Source organism: Xiphophorus couchianus, chromosome 18 (assembly GCF_001444195.1).
Source record: "Xiphophorus couchianus chromosome 18, X_couchianus-1.0, whole genome shotgun sequence".
Lineage (NCBI taxonomy): Eukaryota > Metazoa > Chordata > Actinopteri > Cyprinodontiformes > Poeciliidae > Xiphophorus > Xiphophorus couchianus.
This window is the reverse complement of record NC_040245.1, coordinates 22,999,817-23,023,006: the sequence shown is the minus strand read 5'-3', so window position 1 is coordinate 23,023,006 and position 23,190 is coordinate 22,999,817. Positions and strand designations below refer to the sequence as shown.

General features: G+C 41.9%; 4 protein-coding genes across 6 annotated transcripts in view; 2 read left to right on the top strand and 2 right to left on the bottom strand.

Moving 5' to 3' along the window:
- The window catches only part of col26a1 (collagen, type XXVI, alpha 1), a 35,098-nt gene extending 27,561 nt beyond the window's left edge, over nt 1-7,537 (bottom strand). The window contains exons 1-3 of one of the 2 annotated variants that reach the window (XM_027999078.1): nt 7,006-7,537; nt 6,764-6,886; nt 5,159-5,262 (exon numbers count right to left, since the gene is read on the bottom strand). In XM_027999078.1, coding sequence (XP_027854879.1) covers nt 5,159-5,262; nt 6,764-6,886; nt 7,006-7,172 — 394 coding nt within the window. In that variant the 5' untranslated portion in view covers nt 7,173-7,537. The remainder of the gene's footprint in view (nt 1-5,158; nt 5,263-6,763; nt 6,887-7,005) is intronic. The other variant, XM_027999077.1, reaches the window with a different exon arrangement.
- Nucleotides 7,538-9,271: 1,734 nt separating this feature from the next.
- On the top strand, nt 9,272-12,581 carry srprb (SRP receptor subunit beta). The gene is made up of 7 exons (XM_027998957.1): nt 9,272-9,489; nt 9,748-9,842; nt 9,939-10,016; nt 10,371-10,453; nt 10,652-10,788; nt 10,918-10,972; nt 11,802-12,581. The coding sequence occupies exons 1-7, from the start codon at nt 9,372-9,374 to the stop codon at nt 12,010-12,012; spliced, it is 777 nt and encodes a 258-aa protein (XP_027854758.1). The 5' UTR covers nt 9,272-9,371; the 3' UTR covers nt 12,013-12,581.
- Nucleotides 12,582-13,694: 1,113 nt separating this feature from the next.
- On the bottom strand, nt 13,695-17,488 carry wdr53 (WD repeat domain 53). Of its 2 annotated transcripts, none has more exons than XM_027998955.1 (3): nt 17,347-17,488; nt 15,459-15,948; nt 13,695-14,576 (listed from the first exon to the last, which is right to left on the bottom strand). In XM_027998955.1, the coding sequence occupies exons 2-3, from the start codon at nt 15,945-15,947 to the stop codon at nt 13,923-13,925; spliced, it is 1,143 nt and encodes a 380-aa protein (XP_027854756.1). In that variant the 5' UTR covers nt 15,948; nt 17,347-17,488; the 3' UTR covers nt 13,695-13,922. The 2 variants fall into 2 exon arrangements, with proteins under 2 accessions (XP_027854756.1, XP_027854757.1); XM_027998956.1 differs by having other exon boundaries at nt 17,297-17,404.
- A 691-nt stretch (nt 17,489-18,179) lies between these two features.
- Nucleotides 18,180-22,401, top strand: neu4 (sialidase 4). The gene is made up of 4 exons (XM_028045743.1): nt 18,180-18,370; nt 19,654-19,892; nt 20,118-20,373; nt 21,397-22,401. The coding sequence occupies exons 2-4, from the start codon at nt 19,692-19,694 to the stop codon at nt 22,377-22,379; spliced, it is 1,440 nt and encodes a 479-aa protein (XP_027901544.1). The 5' UTR covers nt 18,180-18,370; nt 19,654-19,691; the 3' UTR covers nt 22,380-22,401.
- The last annotated feature ends 789 nt before the right edge of the window (nt 22,402-23,190 follow it).

Here is a 23,190-nt window from a genome sequence, read left to right as displayed (position 1 = left end):
TGTGGTGCTAAATGTCAGACATTTTAAGATCATCTATGATTTTAAAAAAACAAAAACAACAACATTTATTCTCTGAAGCACTGTTCGAGGTTTGTAAATGTCAGCAAATATCCGCAAACGCTCGCAGAAACATTCATTTAATAAATTACCCGTTTAAGCAACACAAATGGTAAAATCAGCAAATAAATGCAGATTCTTTGAGCTTTTAAAAGGTCTGAGTGTTTTTTTTTATTTTACTTTCTTGTAACTGAGCATCAAATAAAAATATTTCAGTACTTAATGTTATTATTATAGATGTAGGCACACGGCTCAAGATCTTGATGGATGGATACAACAAACATCAATGCATCAAAAAAGATTTTAAAAAAAAACAATTTACTGGCTCAGAGTGAACCACAAGTAATAAAATGATGGAGTCTCGCTGGTCTTCTTAATAATAATCATGAGTGACTGATAATCTGACTGCACTGACCTTGACTGTGACCTTAGTGTCGTTTAGAAATGAGGGAATAAAACCGTCTCAGTGAATAGAAAGTACGCCCTGATTTATGTCCAAGAGCCGATGCACCAGTGCATGATGGTCTTTTCTTTGACAGGTTTGAAAATTATTTCCATGTGAACTCAATAGTAGGAAAACAAACAATAGATTTAATTTGAAGATTTATCACTAAACAGAATTAACTACATTTAGTACCAATCACTCTCAGTGTTGTTTTATCAGATATTTTACTTAACATGCTACGTTTTATTATACGTGCATTGATTTTTGTAGAGCTCTTTTATGGTTCTGCCACAGCATTAGAGGTCAGAACTTTAACTAGGACAATTAGGCATCTTGACTCTTCTCCTTTAAATCATTCTGTTTGGCTTTGCTACTTTGTTTGGGGTCATTCTTCTCTTGTTATTCCACTTTTAGCCATGTTTTATGGTGGCCTCAAATCACATGTGACTAAGTTTGTTCACAACAATAACACATTAAAAATTTTTCATCCAACTACTTCCTGTCGTCTTCTTCTTCGTGGCTTCCGCACTGGCAGCATCCAGTTGTTGATCACGTGACACGTGATTTAATTCCAGTTTTGCAAAATAAATAAATTTTTCTGTGGCCAAAACTTTATAACAAAAACAATTTATTTTTTTTTCAATTGCTGTGTTTCCGTTAAGCAAATTTATTTTTGAAATGTCAAATTGAGCAATTGTTCGGTCAATGAAAACGCAGCTGCTGTCAGATAATTGAATGAATTTTAAACAAGCCTCCAGGGGCAACAACGATGTCCACAGCTTTTTAAATTCAGCTTATGGGATATGTCGTGCTTTCTGTAAACTCTTTTGTTTACATAAAACACGTTTTAGAATCAAATTTTCAAAAAACTGTCGACTTTCCTGAACCCCTTTCATAAAAATGTACAAAAAGCACACGGCTCTCTGGACATGGCTAGCGTGTGCAGAGGTGAGAGAAACAATCTCGATTAAAACTGACTAAAACTTTGTCTTCTTCTCCCTTTGGGTCGTTGGTGCATCTGAAGTGCGGCCAGAGCCCCCATCAAACTAAAGCCAGAGAGGATGTCACGGTTAAGGCTGACCTGATAAAACCACTGGCTCCCAGGCCCCATTACAGCAGACTTCAGCTGCTCAGAGCTGCGTGGTCAGTGTTGCTTGAGAGACCCAAACATGAACGCAAAAGCACATTTACACAGCTCTGGTATTAGTCAGAGGAATCATCTGGCAGTCTGGGAAATACGCTCATGTGTTGTTTTTTGCCAAGCGTTACATGAGAAGATGGATAACATGTGTCATATCTGCCTGTTAAGCGGAGCGCGAGATCAAGAAGATTGATAGCTTAGCTTAGCACACAAGCTAAGTCAAATTTCTTTCCAGAAATTTGATCCAGTCCATCACGAAAAGTACACGAAACCCAACTATATCGCTACATCTCAGAAACACATTACCCTTTGTTGTTTTCATGCTGGGGAAGCTGATCCAAAAATGTCTTTCTGCATTAGTCAAAAATATGTGAATCGCTGGGATTAGCAGTTAATTTGAAGGCAAAATCGGGTTCGCGTGTTTTCAGTCAGTGAAGTCTCAATCTGCCGTAGCAGATTGAAACTAAGCAGCATCCTGCTTAGTTTCAAGATAGGAGACATGTCCAAGCGTTAATGCATGGTTGTGGACGGTTACTGTGGCAAGAACAAATGAGACCTTTAAGGCGCTCGGGAAAAATATGTTTTTCATGCTCATCAGGCTTTAAAATTTTACGATCGGTGGGACAGATTGTGTAAAACTAGATGAAATGTGAGAGCAATGTCAGCGCCCCAAGGAACAGTTTCCCAACAAAGACGTGTAATATAACATGAAACCCCAGAGCAACCTGATGTAACTTAGAGGGGTGGTTGCCGAAGTTTTTGACCTTCAACCCACAAAATTACCCCGTCAGAGACTTGTGACCCCAGCCTGTCATTGCTTAAAGTGTGCAAACATTACTAATTAGCCAGTTAAAGGATAAAGGCTTCAAAACCAAACTAAACCACTCATCACTTTTAAATATATTTATAGGTAATCCTTTTCTTTCCTTATCAACTGAATGAAAGACGGCTTTCATTCTTTTGCCGCTTTTAACCGCAATCGTCATGAAAGAATTGTTTTGGCAATTTGTTTTAAATAAAAGCAATTACCAATATTCAACTTTGATATCAAAACTACAAAGTCGTCGTATTTTTACCTGAAGTTAAAAGAACCTCAAATCAGCTGAAGCGTACAAGTCAATCAGGACAAAACTACAGACCAGATATTCTGCGAGCAGAAAACCACTTCACTGTTCACCAGTGAAGAAAACTGTTTCACAAAACTCACAGCCAACGGAAACGGTAAAAAAGTTTTTTTCTTTAGACTGTTGTGTTTAGAGAAGATTTTAAAAAGATAATACTAAAGTTTAAAAGGAGAAAATGTTGTACACCGCGTTGTTCCGATGATTTAAAGGCCTTTTAATGACATGCCAGAAAAAGAGCCAGAGTGACCAGAACGTCCTGCGGCTCTGTGCAACGTAGAGTGATACGGTGCTGCCCCTCCCTCACTTGTTGCTGTGTCGCTGAATTAATGCGGCTACATCTTTCTCTTGGCAGCATAACAAGAGAAATTGACCTTTTAGGAAGTACACTGCAAAAAAACTAGAAAAGCCATAGTCTGGAAACTATTGGAGGTAAGGCTGATTCACAGCTGCCACTGGCAACAAAGAGCGCATCTGCATCTAACTGACCAATTCATTAATATCAACTTGTTGTATTTGTGTTACACTATAAGAAACATGGTCATAAAAAGGGAGAATATTCTGTGCGATACACACACTGAATATCACAAATTTACAAATCTACTATATTACATGTTTAATGCATCGGAAAATGTTTGGAGAATGTTAAGATGCTCAGAAGAAAGTAATTAAGACCCCCAACTGAATTGTTTCTCACCAGAACTCGTCTACTTCTGGATGTAGTGCAAAAACTTTGCTGATGAGGAAATTCAGAGTCTTGATATTCACAGCATTTTATCCACTTTTGCTGCTGCTTTCATTTCTGTTCTTCTTACGGCACAAACATGCTGTAAGGACGCCAACACTTGTGTCCATAAACGAGCTTTCAGAGCCAGAGCTCAAACATCTGAGCACCAAACAAGTCTTGCTAAGTTCGCATATGCCACAAAGAGTTGTTGAGGAGTTGCGTTTGGTTCGGTAACGTCATTCGGGCAACTGTGCGGCTTACAGCAGCTGCTTGCTGTGGAACAGAAACACTTGACTCTTCTCTTCAGCCCAGTGTTATGTCTGCACTAACTTTTCCCTCCGCCGCGTCCTCCTTTCCTGTGGTCTCACCCTGACATTTTGACCTCTGCCAGCTCTGCCTCCGCCCCTCAGTGTGACATCAGCTGCAATCTTTAACTCCTCCAAGCACGTCTCTCCATATGGAGACAATTACCGCGCTGCGTCGCAGCCGTCGGAGACTGCAAACACATTTCAGCTAAAGTTAAATAAACAGCTGATTACCTCTTCACACTCTTGCACTACTTTGGTCTCAGGGGAGCCATAGTCTATGGTATTACACACACCTACATTCAGAATATCATCCAGGGGTGAGAAATAATGGTTTGTAATAATCTCTGTTCATCTCATACGTTCCAAAGTGTGTTTTTGCGGTCGAATGTTCACATCCAAAGGCAGCAGTGAATAATCCCACTGAAACAGAACAAGGTGTGGTAATTATGAGCAATACAGGCGAAAGCTGCTTTTTGAGCTAACTGTTAATGTTGGCCGAATGCGAAGAGGCTCGTGGTTTTCAATGAAAATTGAATTTACGGCACAGCCCCGCCAAGCTGATGTCTTTACCTAGCAATTTTAAGAGAAATTGTTCATATAAGCATGCACTTTAAATTACTCCAACCGACGTAGACGTTTTTTCCTTCTTTTTTTTTTTTTTTTTTTTTTTTTTTTTTACAAGCATCTGTGATATTTAAAACATATTATATGAATCTCCTGCCACAGCTCTGGCTCTTTTTCCCCCTGTACTGACCACTGCGGCTCGACCGGCTCTGGGTCTTTTTCTCGAGCCCAACGTCTGCGGTCTGTGGCGTCCATGACCAGAGTGCTCCACTGCAAGAAACTCTCCGCTTTACAAGCTGCCCGGCTTGGGCTCTTCTCATTCATCCCTGTAGCTGTAGGGACCATGGTGATATTTAGGAATATTGACTCATCGCTGTAAAAAGGCTAAAATGTGTTTATGTGCACACATAACGAGAGCAAGGCACCAAAAAGAGAAACATTGTGGTTCTAACTTACAGAGGACAGGAGTCCTTTAAACTGCAAGGTTGTTTGGGGGTTGTTTTTTTGCGGTGCCTCTTCCTGAAAGTAATCAAACGCAGACTTTCTGTCTTAAATCGAGCCCACTTTTAAAAGGCCGACTGGTTCAGAGTACAGTGGGGTGATTAGCGAGCTAACCAGATACACACCACCTCACATAAAAAGGGCACTGATGTGGGTAGAGACGCCTGGTGCTGCTAAAGGCACACAGATGTGTCCAGACTAAACATGCGGTCCTTGAGAAAGCTTGTCTCTGACAACTCTGTTCCCAAAGACTGACTTTTAAAGAGAGAACAAAAACTAAAAAACAAAACTCACCCTCTCGACACGTCGCCCCCACAAACCCAGGGCAGCACCTCCACTCCAGAGCCGTGATTTGCTTGTAAGTGATCTTAAACGACGGCTTGATAACGGTTCTGTAGCTGCGCAGAACGAAACGGAAACAGAAACGTTATCGAAGCAGTAAATGTGCCAATCTGATTTGTTTTTGGCACAAATGATTAGAGGGACAACAATCAGGACTGGATAAAAGGAAAACAACAAGCAAAGATTCAGACTAACTGAGGTGGAGACTTTGAGTAGAGATCCAGCAAACTTTAACCAGAAGAACCCGCGGAGAACATTTCCTAAAGGTTCTCTAAAGGTTCTACATTGACCTCCTGGAAACTATGAGGAAACTTTCTGGAGATTAAAACTGTAACTTTTAGAGAACCATCAGGGAATGTTTCCTAAAAATCTCTGAAGGTTGATTTCTGGGAACTATTAGGGAAGGGAATGTGCTCTAAATGTTCCCTGGAGATTATCCACAACTTTCACAGTGTAACCTTCAGAAAGCAGTTCTCTGGTTCTCTGATGGTGACCCGTTTTCTAGCCTTTAGAGGACATGAGGGGAACCTTTCCTAAAGGTTCCCTGAATGGTACAACTTTCACAGTGTAACGTTTAGAAAACCTTCAGGGAACACTCACTGAGGTTCCCTTGTGTTTTAACCTTCAGACAACCTTCTAGGAATGAACCCTGAAGGTTCTCTTAAGGCTACACAGTGATCACATTTAGGAAACTTTCCCTGAAGGATTTAGATTTTTAGAGAACCTTCTGGAAATGTTTTCGGAAGGTTAATTTCAACATTGGGATTGAACGTTTTTTGGGAACTAACAAGCAATGTTCTTTTAGAGGTTCCCTGAATGTTAAATACATCTTTCACTTCCAGGAACATCCTAATAAAGTTCTCTATTGGACATGCAGCTGGAGAACAGATCTTTCACAAAGCAAACTTTGGAGAATATCCAGTTCTCTAAAGGTTATCTACAACTTTTGCCATGAAAGCTTTCGAAAACCTGAAGTGTTGTTCATGAACGATTACCTGAGGACTGTCAGGTAATCTTTTAACAACGCAACATTTAGAGAGTCTTTTGTGAACATTACCTGAGAGCTCTTTAAATGATAGGTGCAACAATTACAATGTGCTGATTCGATAAGGGGTCGTTCCCTACAACTTTAGCGAGGAACACTTAAATGTCCCATCAACATCTTCCACAATGTAACCTGAACATTCAGCAGATGTACACTAAATGTAGCAGCTAGGGAACGTTCAGAGGCTTCAAATTAGCTCCACTGAACTTGTCACAGTAAATTTAGCTGCATCCTTTAGCGAATGTTCCTGTAACCCTGTCTAAAGGTCGATGAAATGGTTCCTGAATGGTTCTTTAGTCCTACAACAAACACTGGAAGGTAATTTCTCAATGTTGCACCAACCTTGAGCTTGAATGTTCTCTGAAGGTTTTCTTGTTATCTATATCTAGATGTTGTCATTTTGTTCATCGGGTGTTGTTGAGAAGCTACTTAATAACTTTTGTGGACACATTTGTAAACAAATCACAAATAGAGCTTCAGCTTTTAAAAGTATGTATGTCGGAGGACTTTACCTGATGACTTTGCTGCACGGTCCGGGCCACCGGCAGCCCTGCATCACCCTCTGCACTAAGGTCTCAGTCCCATTGTGCACTTTGCAGGGCACTGTCCTGGAAGCAGTGTACTGACACCAGTTCCTAAAACGCAAAGTAAGAGAGTTACAATTCTTACTGATAAAAGCCTGAAAGACAAAACACATGCGGCAAGGGAAAAGATGCTGCGATAAATTGCAGCCAACCCTCCGGAGTGGGCGCACCTAAGTGAGGACCCGGCTCCCGGCGGACCCGCACTGCTGCCCCGTTCGGAGTGGATGCGCTGCCGCTGCAGGGCGATCCCTGGAAAGCGATAAACAAACCCGGTTCCAAGTGAGGGATGCAACAAACCTATCCACACGCACAGCGCGTAGAGGTAACCCAGAGCCATCTTCTTTCTTTGAAATGATCCCTGACGGAGATATCCCACAGAAGCAGATGGGTTTTTCAAGTAAATCCCGTTACAGTATAGAAATGGAAACAGGAAACCCTACAGAGCTCCCGATGAAACCATCAGAAGGAGTTTGCCATCTCCTGCTCCCGATTTTTTTTTTAAAAAGAAGGAAAAAAAAAACGAAAAAAAAAACAAGCGTGCCCCCCTTCAAGAGTACGGCATGAATGACACACAACCTCTTCCTATAGAATAACTGGGCTCTCTGACGTTTGACATGGTGCGGAGAACCGAGGAGTCAAATATCCAGAGAGCGAATAAAAAAAGCGCGCCGAAGCTGGAGACGTGCGTCAAAGCGCATCTGGTCTCTATTGAAAACCAAAACCTCCCGAGGCTGATGCGGAATAATTTAAGCAGAGTATCACATTTGGCATGACATTTAGCAATACTTTTACCTTCATTATTATACTGATCGGCATGAATACAGATATTGCAAACGAACTAACTGCCTATCTTGTTGATCTGAATATGCCCTGAGAGGGCGCGATATTGCAAGAAGAGGAAAAAATATCTTTAAAAAAAAATAGAGAATTTTGAGAAAAAAAAACATTAATTTAGAAAAAAACTCAAAATTTCGAAAAAATAGATTTAATAAAACGTGACCCCATATCTGTGCAATTAATTATTGGAAAGAAAAAAAATTGCTTTTAGGAGTATTTCATGTCATTCTATCAAATACTGCAGGCCAGTTTATGATTGAAATAAGCTACATTAGTAAGTTAGTAAATAAGTTCATAGTAATTGTATGACTAAATACACGCTAAAAACGGTTTAATGTTTTTGGAATTTGAAATTAGATCAGAGGTTTACATATGTGTTATAAACGGTCTATGTCACATTATATTGGCAAAAACATGACCGAGTGAGCGCTCTTAGCAGCAGCACACTATCTTTATCGTATGTTTCTTCGGTAACCTTGTCAACAAGAATTTAGTCATTTAGGAGAAAGTAAACGACTCTTGAACGATCGTAATGTACTTTATATGCTTTGTACTTGGAAAAACGTTCGTCTTTGCAGGTGTTTATGGCATTTGGAAGACATTTAGACATATGATGGGTTTTTTTCTAACATAATAAAATGTAGAGCCACGTAATCTTTGAGCGTAGCATTATTATATATGTCTATTAGCTAGGAATGTATGTTTTCTCTGTTACAAAATCGTTTTGAGTGTAGCATTAAGATGAGCGTATTAGTTATTTTCCCTTCTATTGTATTTCAATTACAAAAATTCCTTTATAAAATATATTTTGTTCAAATAAAGCGCCTTTTTACTAGTTGTTTCCTGGCTAACACATGAAGTCACCTGGTGTGAGTTCAGTACAAGTACTTTATCCTGTTTTAACATATGCTGTACCTCGGGGCCCCTCTTCCCTCCATTCAGGACATTTCATCCCAGCGCTGCGTGTCCCGAGGCCGAAACATCATCAGTGACCCCTCACACCCCCACCATGGACTGTTCTCCCTGCTGCCCTCTGGAAAAGAGGTTCCGCAGCATCCGGTGCAGGTCCACCAGGTTCCGAAACAGCTTTTTCCCACTTGCCATCAGACTGCTGAACTCTTAACTGGACTGCACTCAAAAACTGGTCTCCACTTTATACCTTGCACATGTACAGAGCTAAATAACTTCTATTTTACTGTCATTCCTGCACTTTATATTCTATATTTATATTTATATTCATATTTTATACTGTATTTTATTTTATTCTGGAGTAACCTCACAACATTGGAACCTCAAACACTGTCCTGAGCCGTATGCAACGAAATTTCGTTCTGTATACACCCTGTGCATGCAAAATGACAATAAAGTCAGTCTAAGTCTAAGTCTATAGGTATTAGCTCCATAAGTTTTTAGTTGAAAAAATTTTGATTTGGAAAGTTTTCTTCTACCTAAATCTCTTATTTTGTAATTATGTCATTTATTTGTTGTTTTTGTTTCGTTAATCACAACATGTTTTAATGTTACTAATTTTACTCTACCCACTTCTGACCACCTAATAGTCTCACCAGCAGCTCCGCGGCGCCCCCTGGTGGCCCTTTGCTCTCCCTACGGCCTCCAAAAGCAGACGTGTCCCATCTCGGATTAGCTTGAACGGGCTCGCCGATACATTGTAACCGACCTGGAGAAAACGGACGCGGAGATGACGGAGAACCCGTTGGAGCCTTACATCGAGTCCCTTCGGCGGCAGCTGGAGGAGCAGGACCCCGTGGTTCTGGTCGGGGTGATCGTGGCTCTGGCCGTGGTTGTCATCACCTGCGGTAGGAACTTGCAGCCCACGTTAGCTTGTTAGCTTAGCAGGCTAGCTTTAGCATGTAGCTTAGCGAGTGGAAAAAACTGTCGGGCAAATATAAAGCTGTGCTCTCAGCAACAACTTATGCTACGTCTTCAGCATTTTAAACACTGTTTAAAACCGCAAGCTTGTTGTTTAAACAAACACGAACAAGGAAGTCATTCAAGCGGCTGCTTTTGCTCACTGCCTGCCTGCCAAACTGAATTAATTTTCACATTTGTTTCAGTCTTCTTGAAGTACTTTTTAACCAGTAAAACCGTCCGGAGCGCCGTGCTGCTGGTGGGACTGTGTGACTCTGGGAAAACCCTCCTGTTTATCCGGGTGAGCCCTGGCCACGTTGCTCTCAACGGGACTACAAGAGTGCTGGGGGGGGGGGGTTCCTTTATTTTAAACTGTGTTGTCTTTATGTCTCTCCAGCTGCTGTCAGGGAAGTTCAAGCGCACACAGACCTCCATCACAGACAGCAGCGCTCCATACAAAGCTAAAAACGACAGAGTAAGTCACTGACTGCTGCAACAATGCCTTCCATAAACGTTAATATTATTAAAGTACTGAAAGCCTTTCTTTTTTTTTTACTGGATGTTATTCAGGGTATGAGAGTAAAAGGGGCAAAAATGCACACCACACTTTTGAGATTTTCCTCTCTTCAAACATTTAGAAAACCACATATGCCCTCCGCCCTTAATTTATAGTTGCGTAGTACTCTGTGTTGGCCAACTTGGGAGTGGGTGGTTATAACATCACCAGTTGTGAAAACATTAAAGTGGTGTGATTTGTTTTTTTCTTAATTCACTGCTTTGTTGTCGTTGTATGTTGACAGTGATCCACAGTTTTCCTCCTTCCTTTCAGAGCTGCACCTGGACTCTGATAGACCTCCCGGGACATGACAGTCTGCGGTCTCAGTACCTGGAGAAGTTCAAGTCTGCAGCCAGGTGAGAGCCTCCTGTGTGGCTACGTCTTTACACTTTTCTCCTTATGTTGTTTGGATCATGAAAAATAAGTTAAACCTGTCCAAAGCTTAACTTTTAAAACATTATAATTTCTGAAATATAAAAAAATTTTAAATTGAATTTTTAATTTTAAATCCTGTTGTGATCATCACTGGATTAACTTGCCTGTTGTCTTTCCAGAGCTATCGTGTTTGTGGTGGACAGCGCCATCTTCCAGAAGGAGGTCAGAGATGTGGCCGAGTTCCTCTACATGTTGTTGACGGACCCGGTGGTCTGCAGAATCGCTCCAACTCTGCTGGTGATATGCAACAAACAAGGTGACTCAACACTTTTTTTTTTTTTTACCATTAAACTCAACTACTTACCTACTCTTTGTGTGATATTTTATCCTACACTATCTACCTGTAACACAGTGACCTCATTTAATTATCTCTTCTTCTGCGTAGATGTTGCGATGGCAAAATCTGCTAAACTGATTCAGCAGCAGCTGGAGAAGGAACTGTAAGTGTCTACTTTAAAATTAAAAACTTCCACCTTTAATGTTAATTTTGAATCTACTAGGTCTTGCTGATGACGTATTAACCTGCTTTTACAAATTCACAATGTCTGCATTGACGCCAGCTAGTATTCACCTCACTTCATCCTAATTTCTGTATATAAATAAGACCTAAGTAAGGTAATGCCACAAGTATTAGTTCAAATATCTCAATCACTGAAACAGGCTTTTGCAAAAAAAAAAAAAATCCAGTCGGGAAAACTTGAGGAGTCGAGGCTCAGTGAAAGGAACTCCTTATGCTTCCATTTACAAGACCTTTTGGACAATTCCCTGTTTCCTACTCTGCGGTACCATTTTGTTGATACTTTCTCCTTGATCCAACCTGACTTTGCACCAGTTGCTCAGATCAAAGTCCATAAAGACACGGATGATCAAGTTTGACAATGAGGAACTAAACACACAGTCCTGGCCTCATGAATTACAGCAGAGGCGTCTAATCAGAACTTCTCATCCAACGTCAGTGTCTGACCTCAAGAATGAAAGAACGGCAAAATATTCACGCAAACGCACCTAACCCTCGTGGAAAGCCTTCCCAGATGTTGTCACAGCTGCAAAGGGTGGGGCAGCTTTATATTAAACCCTATGGATTAGGAATGGGATGAAGGGAGATGAAGGAAGATACGTTTTGCAACATGAAATGGTCAATGTTCAGATCTATTAGAGACCAAAGAACTGCTTGAATTTGACAAGCTGTGAATGAAGCGCAAATGTTCCACTTTAAGCAAAAAACCAAAGAGGCATTTTATTAATAAATACTGCCGTTTTCCCCCGCAGGAACACGTTGAGAGTGACCCGCTCGGCAGCTCTGAGCGCCCAGGATGGCTCCGTAGGCGGCAGCGTGTATCTGGGGAAAAAAGGCAAGGATTTCGAGTTCAGCCAGCTGCCCATGAAGGTGGAGTTCCTGGAGTGCAGCGCCCGCGGCAGCAAGGGTAAAGACGGCGACGCTGACATCGAGAGCCTGGAGAAGAGCCTGGCTAAACTGTGAAACGCTGCAGCTCAACTCACTGGACGCATTTCTGCCTCAACAGGCACAAACCTCAGACGGGGAGCGTCTGCCGTCCTCCCCAATAATCAGAGGAGGGGAGACGAGACGCTTCTCTGGCTCTGTGCAACCTCAACCTCTTAACTCCATTTAAACATCCGCGCACCACAAGAAGGATTTTTAAACGTGGGAAATCATCCAGACTTATGAGTTTAACAGACAGTTGGATAATTGCGGACATTATGGTTCCTCTGATCCGGCTTGTTCAGCGCAAAGTTTTGCTTTGCTTCTTTGTGAAATCTGTAAGAACAGACTTTGCTGTTGTGTGGCTGGCGTTATTAAAGAGAAAAGCTGTAAACTGCCTTGTGAAAAATAGACGGGTGTGCATTGCGTTTCTTGTTTAAGTTGGACTGTTTGCCCTTTTCCTTTCCTCCTCGTCCTTATTTTCAATCTGACATGTTTTGCAGAAGAAATGGCTCGGTTGTTTGAACGTTTAAAATGAATGTATGCGTTTACTGTCGTTTTGCCTTAGTGAAAAAAAACTTTTGTTTGAATTAAACGTGTGAAAACCATTCTGTGTGGTTTTGTAAATTGGTAAAGAAAGAGCAAGTATTGAATGGAGTGATAGTCTATACAAGATTCAAATGTTGGAAGTGTTAAAACTGATGCATCATAATCTCACACTGAAAATTGAGAAAAATCCAGCCTGGAATCACTGATACTGTCTCACACTTTATATACTTTATACTTCTGAAAGTTCAGAGCGTCTCAAACTATCAATTAGTGAAATGACTGAACTACTCTTTTCAAGATGAGAAAGACAAGAGAGCATGTTATTCAAGTTTTGTTTGGAAATAGTAACAGAAAATATCTACCCATTATTGACAATAAGAGCAATTAAATATTAAAATACCTTTTTGTTTTGACATCTACAGTTAGAGCAGTAATTGACAAAAGTAAAAGAACCCACCTTTCTCTTGCCAGCACACGGAGCAGGAAGGACGGTGGCGGAGGTAGAGTTTGGTCAGGCCTGAAACAAAGGACCTCATATTCACTGTTAAACATGGCGGAGGGCCTGTGATGGTGTGACCATTTCTCATTGTTAAAAGCCATGAAGTCAAGTGGCCTGAAAACAAGGAGAAAAAAGTCATCAGCAGCTCTAAAACCTCATTTTGAGGTTTCCTCCTCCTTTCAAAATAAATTAAGGGTTAAATTTCTCTTACTCTCTGAAACCCGCCTGCAGTCTTAAGAAACGTCATCTGGACTCTACAAGTTTTTTTTTACCCTGTACGCGGTCCGCACCTTTGAGGTTTTTCTTTTGTGTGTGGTTTCGGGAACTGACGGTCTCACGGGAGAAGCCCCCCGCTTCTCCGCTGTCTGTCCGTGACATCTTCTGAGACCGCAGAAGGGTTAAAAGTAAGCAAAGCTAAATTTATTTTTACAGCCTTCTCACCAGGGAGTGCAATATGTGAAGAGGAATATATGTATATATACATATATTAACATAAAAACGTGCTGCTTTGAATCAAATATTATCTGGAACATCTTTTTTTTCCTGCCTTCATTTTAACATCTGGTGTTATTTGTTATTTCACTCTGTAAAAAGGAGCTGCAGACAACGTTTAATGCAAATTTCTCAAGTCAGATGTGGTCGTTTTACAGTCAATAAAACCATTTTTAAGACATTTATTTCAATGAGTTTATTTCAAAGGAGCCCACACACATGCAAAAAAGCACAACGCATATTGAAGCTATATATAAATGTTTGCGTCTAGTTTTAAAGACACAGAAACAAATAAATGAAGAGCGACCCGAAAGTCAAATAAAATTTGGAGAGGAAAAAAAAAAAAAAAATTCACCAAATAAAATGTTAATTTCTTTTATCAACAGAAGAAAAAGTAGTGTGCTTGAACCTAAAGCTGAGACAGAGGGTAGACGGTCAGATTGGTGCTCTGATCTGCAACTATCACGCTTGGTTCTCCTTTCAGCACAGCGGGGCACAGCCAGTTCACCTTGTCCCCGTGACTGATGCTCAGTTTGGGTCCAGACGTCGTCTCCTCCTCCATCGGCGACTCCTGGTCCTTCGCAGCTGCTTCGTCCTCCTCGTCCGACTTCTGCTTCGACTTCTCCTGAGCCTGCTCTCTTCTCCTCCTGCTGCTCTTACCTTTGCGGCGCTGAGGAGCCGTCGTTTGTGTTTTTCCCTCTGGATTTACCACCGGGTGCTTGCTGAGGTCCCAGAGGGCCACGAGGCCGTCGTTTCCCCCGGTGACCATCCAGTGAGGGTGGGAGAGGAAGCTGATGAAATGGGCCTGGGAGGCTCCCTGAGTGTGAGCCTTGACGGCTCCGTGCTGCTCCAGTTTGGAGCCGCCGCCGATCCGCATCAAGTGGACCCGGCCGTCCTCGGCGGCGCAGCCCAAAACGTTGCCGCAGCCCGACACTGAAACGCAGTGAGCCAGAGGGGGGTTGAAGAGCTGGCCCGGCCGCTGCTGGTCGCCCGCTTCTTCTGCCGCGTCCTGCAGGTTGAGAGTCCACAGTGGGCGGTTCTTCTGCAGACCCCACAGAATCACCTGGAACAGCAAAGTAGACAGATATCGCAATGAAAGGCTGATCAGCAGAGCGCTATCAAAGTGTCTCTTACTCCTGAACATTTTTTTTATTATGCCACATTATAACAAACTTCCATATATCGTAAATGATCTCACATTGTAAAGCGACACTAGGTCTGGGCGCTAAATCGATTTTTACAGATTAATCAAATTCTCTGCTTTTGAAGATTTAACTTTTGGAAAATCCAGAGTGTGGGTTTTAACGAGCGTCTTTTACAGCTTCTATTTATTTCAACTTTGAATTCAAGTCACAGAAGGAATTATCAAAATAAAAGCCAGTTTTTAAAAAATATATTTTTTAAAATTTTTATTTTTTTAAGGGAAAAAAGTGAGGAAAAAAAAGTTTAAATCAAAAATCTAATTTGGTATAAACAAATCTGAAATGTTATTTTTAAGCAATATTGCCCAGCACTAACCAACAGATGGTAGAGCTTTATTAATGAAGTAATGATGATATAAAATGATCATCATTTTATGTACACAAGGTTTGGAGAGACAAATCTGAAATCTATACATGTATTTGCATAAAACTCACTTTTACTTTGATGCCCTTAAGTAAAACCCAGTGAATCTAATTTCCCTAGTGGTCACCTGTGTGTAATTAAATCTCAATATAAATCCAGCTGTTCTCTGAAGCCCTCTGTGGTTTGTCAGAGAAAGTCACAGTTTTGAGAAAGTTGTTTTCCTAAAAAGTCTTGAACACCACATACTGTTTTCCTTCCACCTTCCAATCACGTGGTCGATAAAACACATTAAAGCAGGTGGTTGTAGCACAATAAAATGTGAAAAAGTCAAACGGTATAAACTAGGTGACATTCACACTCTTAAATCTCGTTCGCTCACCTGCATGTCCAGTCCCACAGAGACGAGGTTATTGGGTCTGTGAGGTCGGAAAGCCACGGAGGAGCAGATGTTTGTGTGTCTGCGGAGACTCCGGCACACTTTCCCACCTGGAATCTCGAGTATCCTCACCGCCCCAGAGTCGTCGGCCACGGCCACGTTTGAGCCAGTCTCATTCAGAGCTACAGCATTAATCTCCTCCTCCCCTGCACTGCGGAAATCCTCCACCGGGCCCTTGAGGTTCCGGGGGTCGAACACGCTCACCCCGTCTCCGTGCGACACGTACAGGTGGGCGGAGGCTGCGGGTGAGAACGCTGCGCTGGTGACGTCCTCCTGTCCGGGGAGAGCCAGACGCCCGACCACGGCGCCCTCTTGAGTCCACACCGTCACCTCTCCGCCCTCGGCACCAGAAGCGATCAGGCCCTCTGGGCCCGGAGACGCACCGACACAGAGGATGGAGGAGGAGTGGCCCTCAGACCACAGGCTGCCCATACTGACCACATTCGGGAAGGTAAAAACACAAAATCGTAGTCATTTGTTTTAACATCGCATGCTACATTTAGACTAAGTAGTTAGACTGGTAACTACATAGTAAACATTTTAAATATATCAGGCAGTAATAAAATAGGCGTATGATGTCATTAAAATTTAAACCTCAGTGCAGACAAAATAAATATTAGTTTCAAGACAGTTCAGCTCTGATTTCTGCTTTTCAAATTAAATGTGAGAGTAAAACCTAACCTGGGTGATTTATTAAATTATCTTTCCTTTTCTTTTGTGATTATTATTTTAATACTTCAACATGTAAAATAACTGAAAATGGGAATGTCGCTCTCATGTAGCTTCTGCAATACAGTTCCAAAAATTTGAATGCTCATTAAATATTCCTGTTTGTAGTAATAATTTGTATAAGTATATTTTCACACACAGAAAAATGTATAGGGATGCATTCTGATGAAATAAAACGCAACATAAATCAATGGGAAAACACCATGAAGAGGTTTTTTCACTATAACGAGCAAACAGAAGCTATTTATTTGCCATTTTTAGGTTGTTACTTAATTAAATGAAACATCTTACTATTATGTTACACCTTAATGGATTTATTAACCCGACTACAGAACTGACCAGTCTTCCCGTTGATGATAATTCGTTCACAAGAGCAAGAATCATAACAGATAAGGATCAAATACCCAAACCCAACGTCTCTCTGCCAGGCTTTCTATCCGTACTGCCAGACAGGTTTAAAGAGAAGCAGCAAAAGTAAATGGATTAGAAGTGCTTGTCAACAACTGATGCTGCCGTCCAGGACGTGCTACTGTGGAGTACTGTCTCTGCTGCATAGACACTGGCAGTCTTCAGTCAGAGGCCTCTTCAGATTCGTTGCAAAGCTGACTGCTACCAGAGATCCCGACAGAGGCACTCGGAAACGAGTATTTTTTTTAATGGAACTGAATTTGCTTTATTATTATCCCAATAACTTATTATAAGTGTGTTTATTTTTTTCACTGTATTGTTATGTTTTTCTTTTTTGGTTGGTCTTGGGGTTATGTTTTATAAAGTGGAGCACTTTGAACTGTCTGGTTGCTTAAATGCACTATGCAAACAAACTTGGCTTGATAGTTGTTGAATTGTTACAATAGTAGTGCCGACATGTTTGACTGCCCACCAATGCTCCATATCGCACCACAGACGACCATGCCTTCAGTCAAAACAAACTGCCTTATCTATGTGGCTAACTGGTTAGCCTCGACGCTAATATGCTGCCTTTTGCCCCAGTTGACGTCATGACAGCCGTTAAAAACGTACGCACGTAAAGTTTAAAGTTAGCAGAAGCTCACGCAAGCGACGTGGCATTAGTTTGAGCTTCAGTATGTAAGAATTTTACTACCTTGGCGAGGAGAAGTCACAACTTTAGCATGCTACCATGTGAAAGGGTATGGTCGCTCGTTGGTGACGTCACAGGTAGCGTCAAACTTGAATCCCTGAGTTTGGACTGCCAGGCGTTAAAGCGGAAGCGCGAATTTACTAAATAATAGCATGTTAGACACTAAATACTCAACAACCGCCAATAAAAATAACCAAGAAGAAAATACTTGGCAATATGTAACTCAACAAGGCTGTTATGTTTTTCTTCAGCTTTATTGACGTTTAGCCGATGTTGTGCCTTTCCAAATATTGCAAGATTTTTTTTTTTGTGAGGCGAGAGAATGAATGCATTCTAGTGATTAAGGGTTAGGGTTGCAAGAGTTTGTGCTTTTCTCAATACAGATAGATTGATCTGTATCTCTATGAAAAAGAACACAAATAAATTACGTTTATTTAAAAAGCATCACTCAGAAATAATGCCATCCTAAATAACAATAAATCTAAGGGAATACATGAATAAACTTTTAAGCTTTGCCTAAAATGTTAAGAGACAAAGTGAGGTGAGCTTGGAAAATGTACATCACTGTGCAAAGGTTTGGAAGTACTTTAAAATATTTGCATGGTTCAGCTAAACAACACACACTGCTATAAAAGAGATTAACACAGAAAGAAAAAAGCTTGTTAATTTCCATAATTACTGCAATAAAAACAGAACTAAAAAAGGATGCAATGGAGGCAAACTATCTCATTATTGTTCGGTGACACCCGTCCACCCCAACCTGGCCTTCTTCCCCACAATGGCTGCTCTCTCGCTGATTCATCCAAAGCTGCAGATCTGATGAGTGTTCATTTCTGGGTCAGTGAGCAGCATGCAATGCTGCCTCTCTGAACAGTGAACAGAGAGGAGCAAACATTGCTTTCAGACACAAACTAACTACACACAAACCCAACAACCATTCCCTCATGAGGCTGTGGAGCCCTCGGGTCTCTCAGACGGTCTGGGTACCCTCGCAGAGCTGCAGCAGTTCTCACACAGCGTTGGGATTGTGAGTATCTCTGTTTTAAGACGTACAGAGCCTAGTTTAGCCTTAGCAGAGCGGGGTTCTGCTTAGAGACAGAGTAACATGCAATGATGGATCTGTGAATTAAGTTCTGGTGGGCTTTATCAGTATTTTGTCATTGTCTAACCTCGAACACAAACCAGTTTTGCAAGTCTGGCCTTTCTTTAAACCCTTGGACTTAAAAAAAAACAAAAAACTATGATGTTTGAAGCCTAAAATAGTAAACATGCAGAAAGAAGTCTATCCTTAAGACTTAGAGAGGGGTAGAGTTACAACAGGTGAGTTCCTGTGTCCTGGGTGATGACGACATGGTTTCCACCTAAATGTTTTAATTATACAGAGCTTTGAATCAGACGTATCTTTTGATTTTTTAATGTGTTTTTTTTATATATCCACATTAATATTCCCCAACATTTTTGCACTAGTGCACAAAATGTAGCCTTAGAAGATGCTAAGTTCAAATGAATTAATCTTAGGGCTGTTAATATGCATTTGTGTCTGTTTTTGTTCACTAAGCTGTGACTTTTGTTCTCTCTCACAGGCCTTAAAATAAAAATATTTATTGCACAGACATAGCCCAAGACAGAGTTCGCTGTGAAATAGGTTAGATGTGAAGATGTCGGATTGGACCAGTCAAAGTCCATAAATAAATCCAGTTCAGATTTTTCCTGAGCTAAATTTAATCTGTTTGGGGTCCAGCTATTTTACAAGAGAGAAGAAGAAATGAGTGGGAAAGCCGGTGTAGACATAACCCAAAAAGATTTGAAGCTGTTATTGTAGGAATTTTATTTTATTTTTTTAAATGTTGACTATGGGGGAATGAGCACAAATGTGCTTTTAATCATTCACCCTTTTTTCTCCCACTACACAGTAAAATGCATTAAAATCTATGGTCGCAATGTGAAAAAAACGTTAGAATATTAATGTTTTTGGAAGACACTTTAAAAATAATAACAATCTTTATTGTTATTAAAGAAAACATGCAGTAAAATACATGGACAATAACGACATTGGGTGAAATGTAGAAGTACGTTTCATTTAATGGCCTCATGGCTATTGGATATAAACTGTTCTCAGTCAGTTTGTCCTTGCTTTAATGCTCCTGTATCTGTAGCCAGTTGGAACAAATTGTGACCAGTCTTTAAAATGATCAAAGTACTGTGACTTTACACTCCGTATGCATAAATCTGCGTGTCTTTTGCTTAGTTTTTATCCATAAATATGTAATTCAGCGATCTTCACTGAAATTGGCCTTTTACTCTCTGCAGATTTCTGATCAGTCGGAGAAATTCACCTGAAAGTGAGCATGAGATCACCGTACTTCCCGGCGAGGTCGGTGCTCTTCCACAAGGAGCCCAGCGGAGTGACGTACAGAGTCCCGGCTCTGCTGTACCTCAGCCGCTTCAGGTCATTTCTGGCTTTCTGTGAGGAGAGGCTGACCCCGTCGGACTCTCAGGCTCACCTGCTCGTAATGAGGAAAGGCACCTTCTACAGGAACTATGTGGAGGTCAGTGACCTGTGGTGCAGTGCTAGTTGATACAATGCTTCACAAGATCCCTCTAAGAGGAACGAATCAGAATTATGATTTTGAATTACTTTCTTAAAGTACTCCAAATTGAAAACAAAAGTTGGTGGATCCACACAACATTTTGAAGCAAATATACTGTGTAGATGTATATATGTTTCCTCAAATTATGCTAATTTTCTCGGACTTTCCGTCATTTTGCTGCAGTGGAAGGACATGCGTGTTCTGGGCACGGCCTTACTGCCCGGTCACAGGTCCATGAACCCCTGTCCGGTGTACGACGAGTTCACCGGCATCCTCTTCCTGTTCTTCATCGCCGTCCTTGGCCACACCTCGGAGTCCTACCAGCTGGTCACCGGGGACAACGTGACCAGACTCTGCTACATCTCCAGCACTGATGGAGGAGACACCTGGAGCCCAGCCACAGACCTCACCGAGGCCGTCATAGGAGGCACTATCAAAGGTAACGGGACAGCCACCTAAAAACAGACTTTAACCTCATTACCAGTGGTGGTTGTTGATATGGGCGATAGCCCAGGCTGGCATTAGAAGAGGGTTAGGGTTTCTCCCTGGGTTTGTAGGAGATTGCTTCTTCTTCTATCCTGTCTATTATTGTTGCAGCAGCTTCTGCAGTGGCTGAGACCTCTGTCACAAAAACACAACTCTGCTTGTTGGGTTATGTTTTGCTCACTGATCAGACTTCATTCATATGCAGGGACATGCACAGGTAGACACTAGGTGGTGCTAGAGCACCTTCCCTTTTTCCTCTGGATTAAAAAAAGTGCCTCTGAAATCCTAATAGTGATTATATCGTGTTTTATATTATATCATCTTTGAACCTAAAGAGGCATGACCTAAAATCAGCACACAGCTTCAGATATTACAGCTAGAAACCAGAGATCAGGTCTGAAATGTGGGTGTGGTGATGGACTCTGACCTGAACCTTCAGAGCCACATAAAGACACTTATAAAGTCGGCCTTCTATCGCCTCAACCCATTCTCACTCCCAACTCCTCATATATTGACGCATGGGACGGTCCATCCTCTTCACATGTTGACGCGCAGGGTACCCCTTTCGCATCAATATGTGACGCGAGGGGTTTTACACTATGCCTTACCGTAATTTTTGCCCTAAACCTAACCAAATCGTTGGGTTTTGAAGGTTCGGCAACGGTTACGAGAACCCTTCGCATCAAAAATTCACGTAAAACATGTGACCTACCCAAATCGTCAACATGTGACGAGTCGGGAGTGAGAATGTGTTGATCACCTGAAGAACGTCTCCAGGATTGAAGGATCAATGTCTCAGCAAGATCTAGAGAAACTCATCCATCCGTTTATCTGAGATTTTGATGATGCCGCTCGACACAATGGAGTGTTGGTTTCACGATGTGTTTATGTTTTCATGGCGTAAAGCACTTTGAACAGCAACTTGTGGCTGAAATAAACTTGATCGACTGACTGATTGAACTTGATAACCCGACAGACTGGGCCACCTTCGCCCTGGGCCCGGGTCACGGCATCCAGCTGAAGTCGGGCCGCCTGCTGATCCCCGCCTACGCCTACCACATCGACTGCAGAGAGTGCTTCGGCCAGCTCTGCCTGACCACCCCGCGCGCCTTCTGCTTCCACAGCGACACCCACGGGAGGAGCTGGCGCTTCGGCGAGCCCATCCCGGCGCCGGAGAGCGTGGAGTGTCAGATGGTGTCCGTGGACGAAGAAGACGGCTCCAACGTGCTGTACTGTAACGCCCGCAGCCCTCTGGGCTACAGGGTGCAGGCCCTCAGCCTGGATGACGGAGCCGTGTTTCAGGAGGGGCAGCTGGTGCAGAGCCTGGTGGAGCCTAGAAACGGTTGCCATGGAAGCGTTGTTGGGTTTCCCGCTCCGTTACGTCCCTGTGAAGCTCATGGTGGACGCAGGCCCCCCTGCAGACACTGGACGTCCTTAATGGGCCCCACTGATCGCTCCCACTCTGCTCCCCGACCAGACTTCCTGACCCCCACCTGGGTGGTGTACTCCCACCCAACGTGGAGCACCGCGCGCAGAGATCTGGGTGTGTTCCTCAGCCTGTTCCCACGCGATCCGGACAGCTGGCGTGGCCCCTGGGTGATCTACGAGGGCCCCAGCGCCTACTCGGATCTGGCCTACCTGGAGCTGTCGCCGTCACCGGGAGAGCCTCCAGCTGTGGCCTTCGCCTGCTTGTTTGAGTGCGGCACCAAGACGGCCTACGATGAAATCTGCTTCAGCGTCTTCAGCCTCTACGAACTGATCAACAATCTGCCCGGAGCCGCGGCAGAACCGCGAACTAACCGCAGGGAAAACGAAACTCAGCAGGCCGACTGTGAGATGGGTGGAGAACACGAGCCACGAAATGCTCCGGTCGTCCATCAGATGGCTCATGTGAAGAAGAAGAAGAAGAAGAAGAGGAGGAGGAGGAGGAAGCTGATGAAGATGTGCTTTGTTTCTTAAATATTTAAAAACAGAAAAACTACATTTTATTTGCTTTCTGTTTGTGATTAAAAAAATAATAATAATCATGAATCCAAAGAAAAAAATCGAATAATTTAGTTCTATCGTTATTATTAAATTGGATTTCAGCAGCGTGTTGTTTTCGTGGGACAAACAAGTGGCACAGGGGGTGGGGTGGAAACTTGTGGAGACTTTATAGGGTTGAAAAATTACAGGAATTTTAAAAGTTAGACATTTTGCATTAGAACTAATGACACTTTATAAGGAATTATTAGGAATTTATGGGAATAAACTCAAGAGTATTTAAAATACTGAAGATAGGGATACGTATCTTACAATCTTTACCAAACCAAGCAGATGTTTTGCACAAAGCATCTGCTTAGGTGCAGAGGTCATTTGGCCACGCCCCCTACCTGCGTAATTTCTAGGACGATGAAGTCACATTTCTCAAGGAGGAGTTTAGGAAAGATGCTATTTTAATGACAGAAGAAGCTCTTTTAAATAAAACTTTTAAAAAGTGTGAATTTTGTTCACTTTTTAAATGTTTATTCAATGAAATAAGTATTCATTATTTCATTAATTTAATAATGAAATCTATTAATTTATCAGTTAATTTATTTTAACTGATAAATTAATCAGTTAAAATGTGATGCTTCTTAACAGAGTACTGAACTTAAAGTTGCAAATAGACTCTCTAAGATAAACTTTCCTAAAGTTTAGTTTTTTTAAAAAAAACTAAACTTTATGTGTTTGTTCCAGAGCTGTTTGTCCAGTTTTGTCAAAAATGTTGCTTTAGGCAGTGAGCTTTAAA

Coding starts and splice junctions, on each gene's coding strand:
- srprb (XM_027998957.1), top strand. CDS start 9,372: ATGACGGAGAACCCGTTGGAGCCTTACATCGAGTCCCTTCGGCGGCAG. Junction 10,017..10,370: donor ACAAAGCTAAAAACGACAGA/GTAAGTCACTGA, acceptor CCTTCCTTTCAG/AGCTGCACCTGGACTCTGAT. Junction 10,789..10,917: donor GGTGATATGCAACAAACAAG/GTGACTCAACAC, acceptor TCTTCTGCGTAG/ATGTTGCGATGGCAAAATCT.
- neu4 (XM_028045743.1), top strand. CDS start 19,692: ATGAGATCACCGTACTTCCCGGCGAGGTCGGTGCTCTTCCACAAGGAG. Junction 19,893..20,117: donor TCTACAGGAACTATGTGGAG/GTCAGTGACCTG, acceptor ATTTTGCTGCAG/TGGAAGGACATGCGTGTTCT. Junction 20,374..21,396: donor CATAGGAGGCACTATCAAAG/GTAACGGGACAG, acceptor ATAACCCGACAG/ACTGGGCCACCTTCGCCCTG.
- wdr53 (XM_027998955.1), bottom strand. CDS start 15,947: ATGGGCAGCCTGTGGTCTGAGGGCCACTCCTCCTCCATCCTCTGTGTC. Junction 14,577..15,458: donor CTGTGGGACTGGACATGCAG/GTGAGCGAACGA, acceptor TTGCTGTTCCAG/GTGATTCTGTGGGGTCTGCA.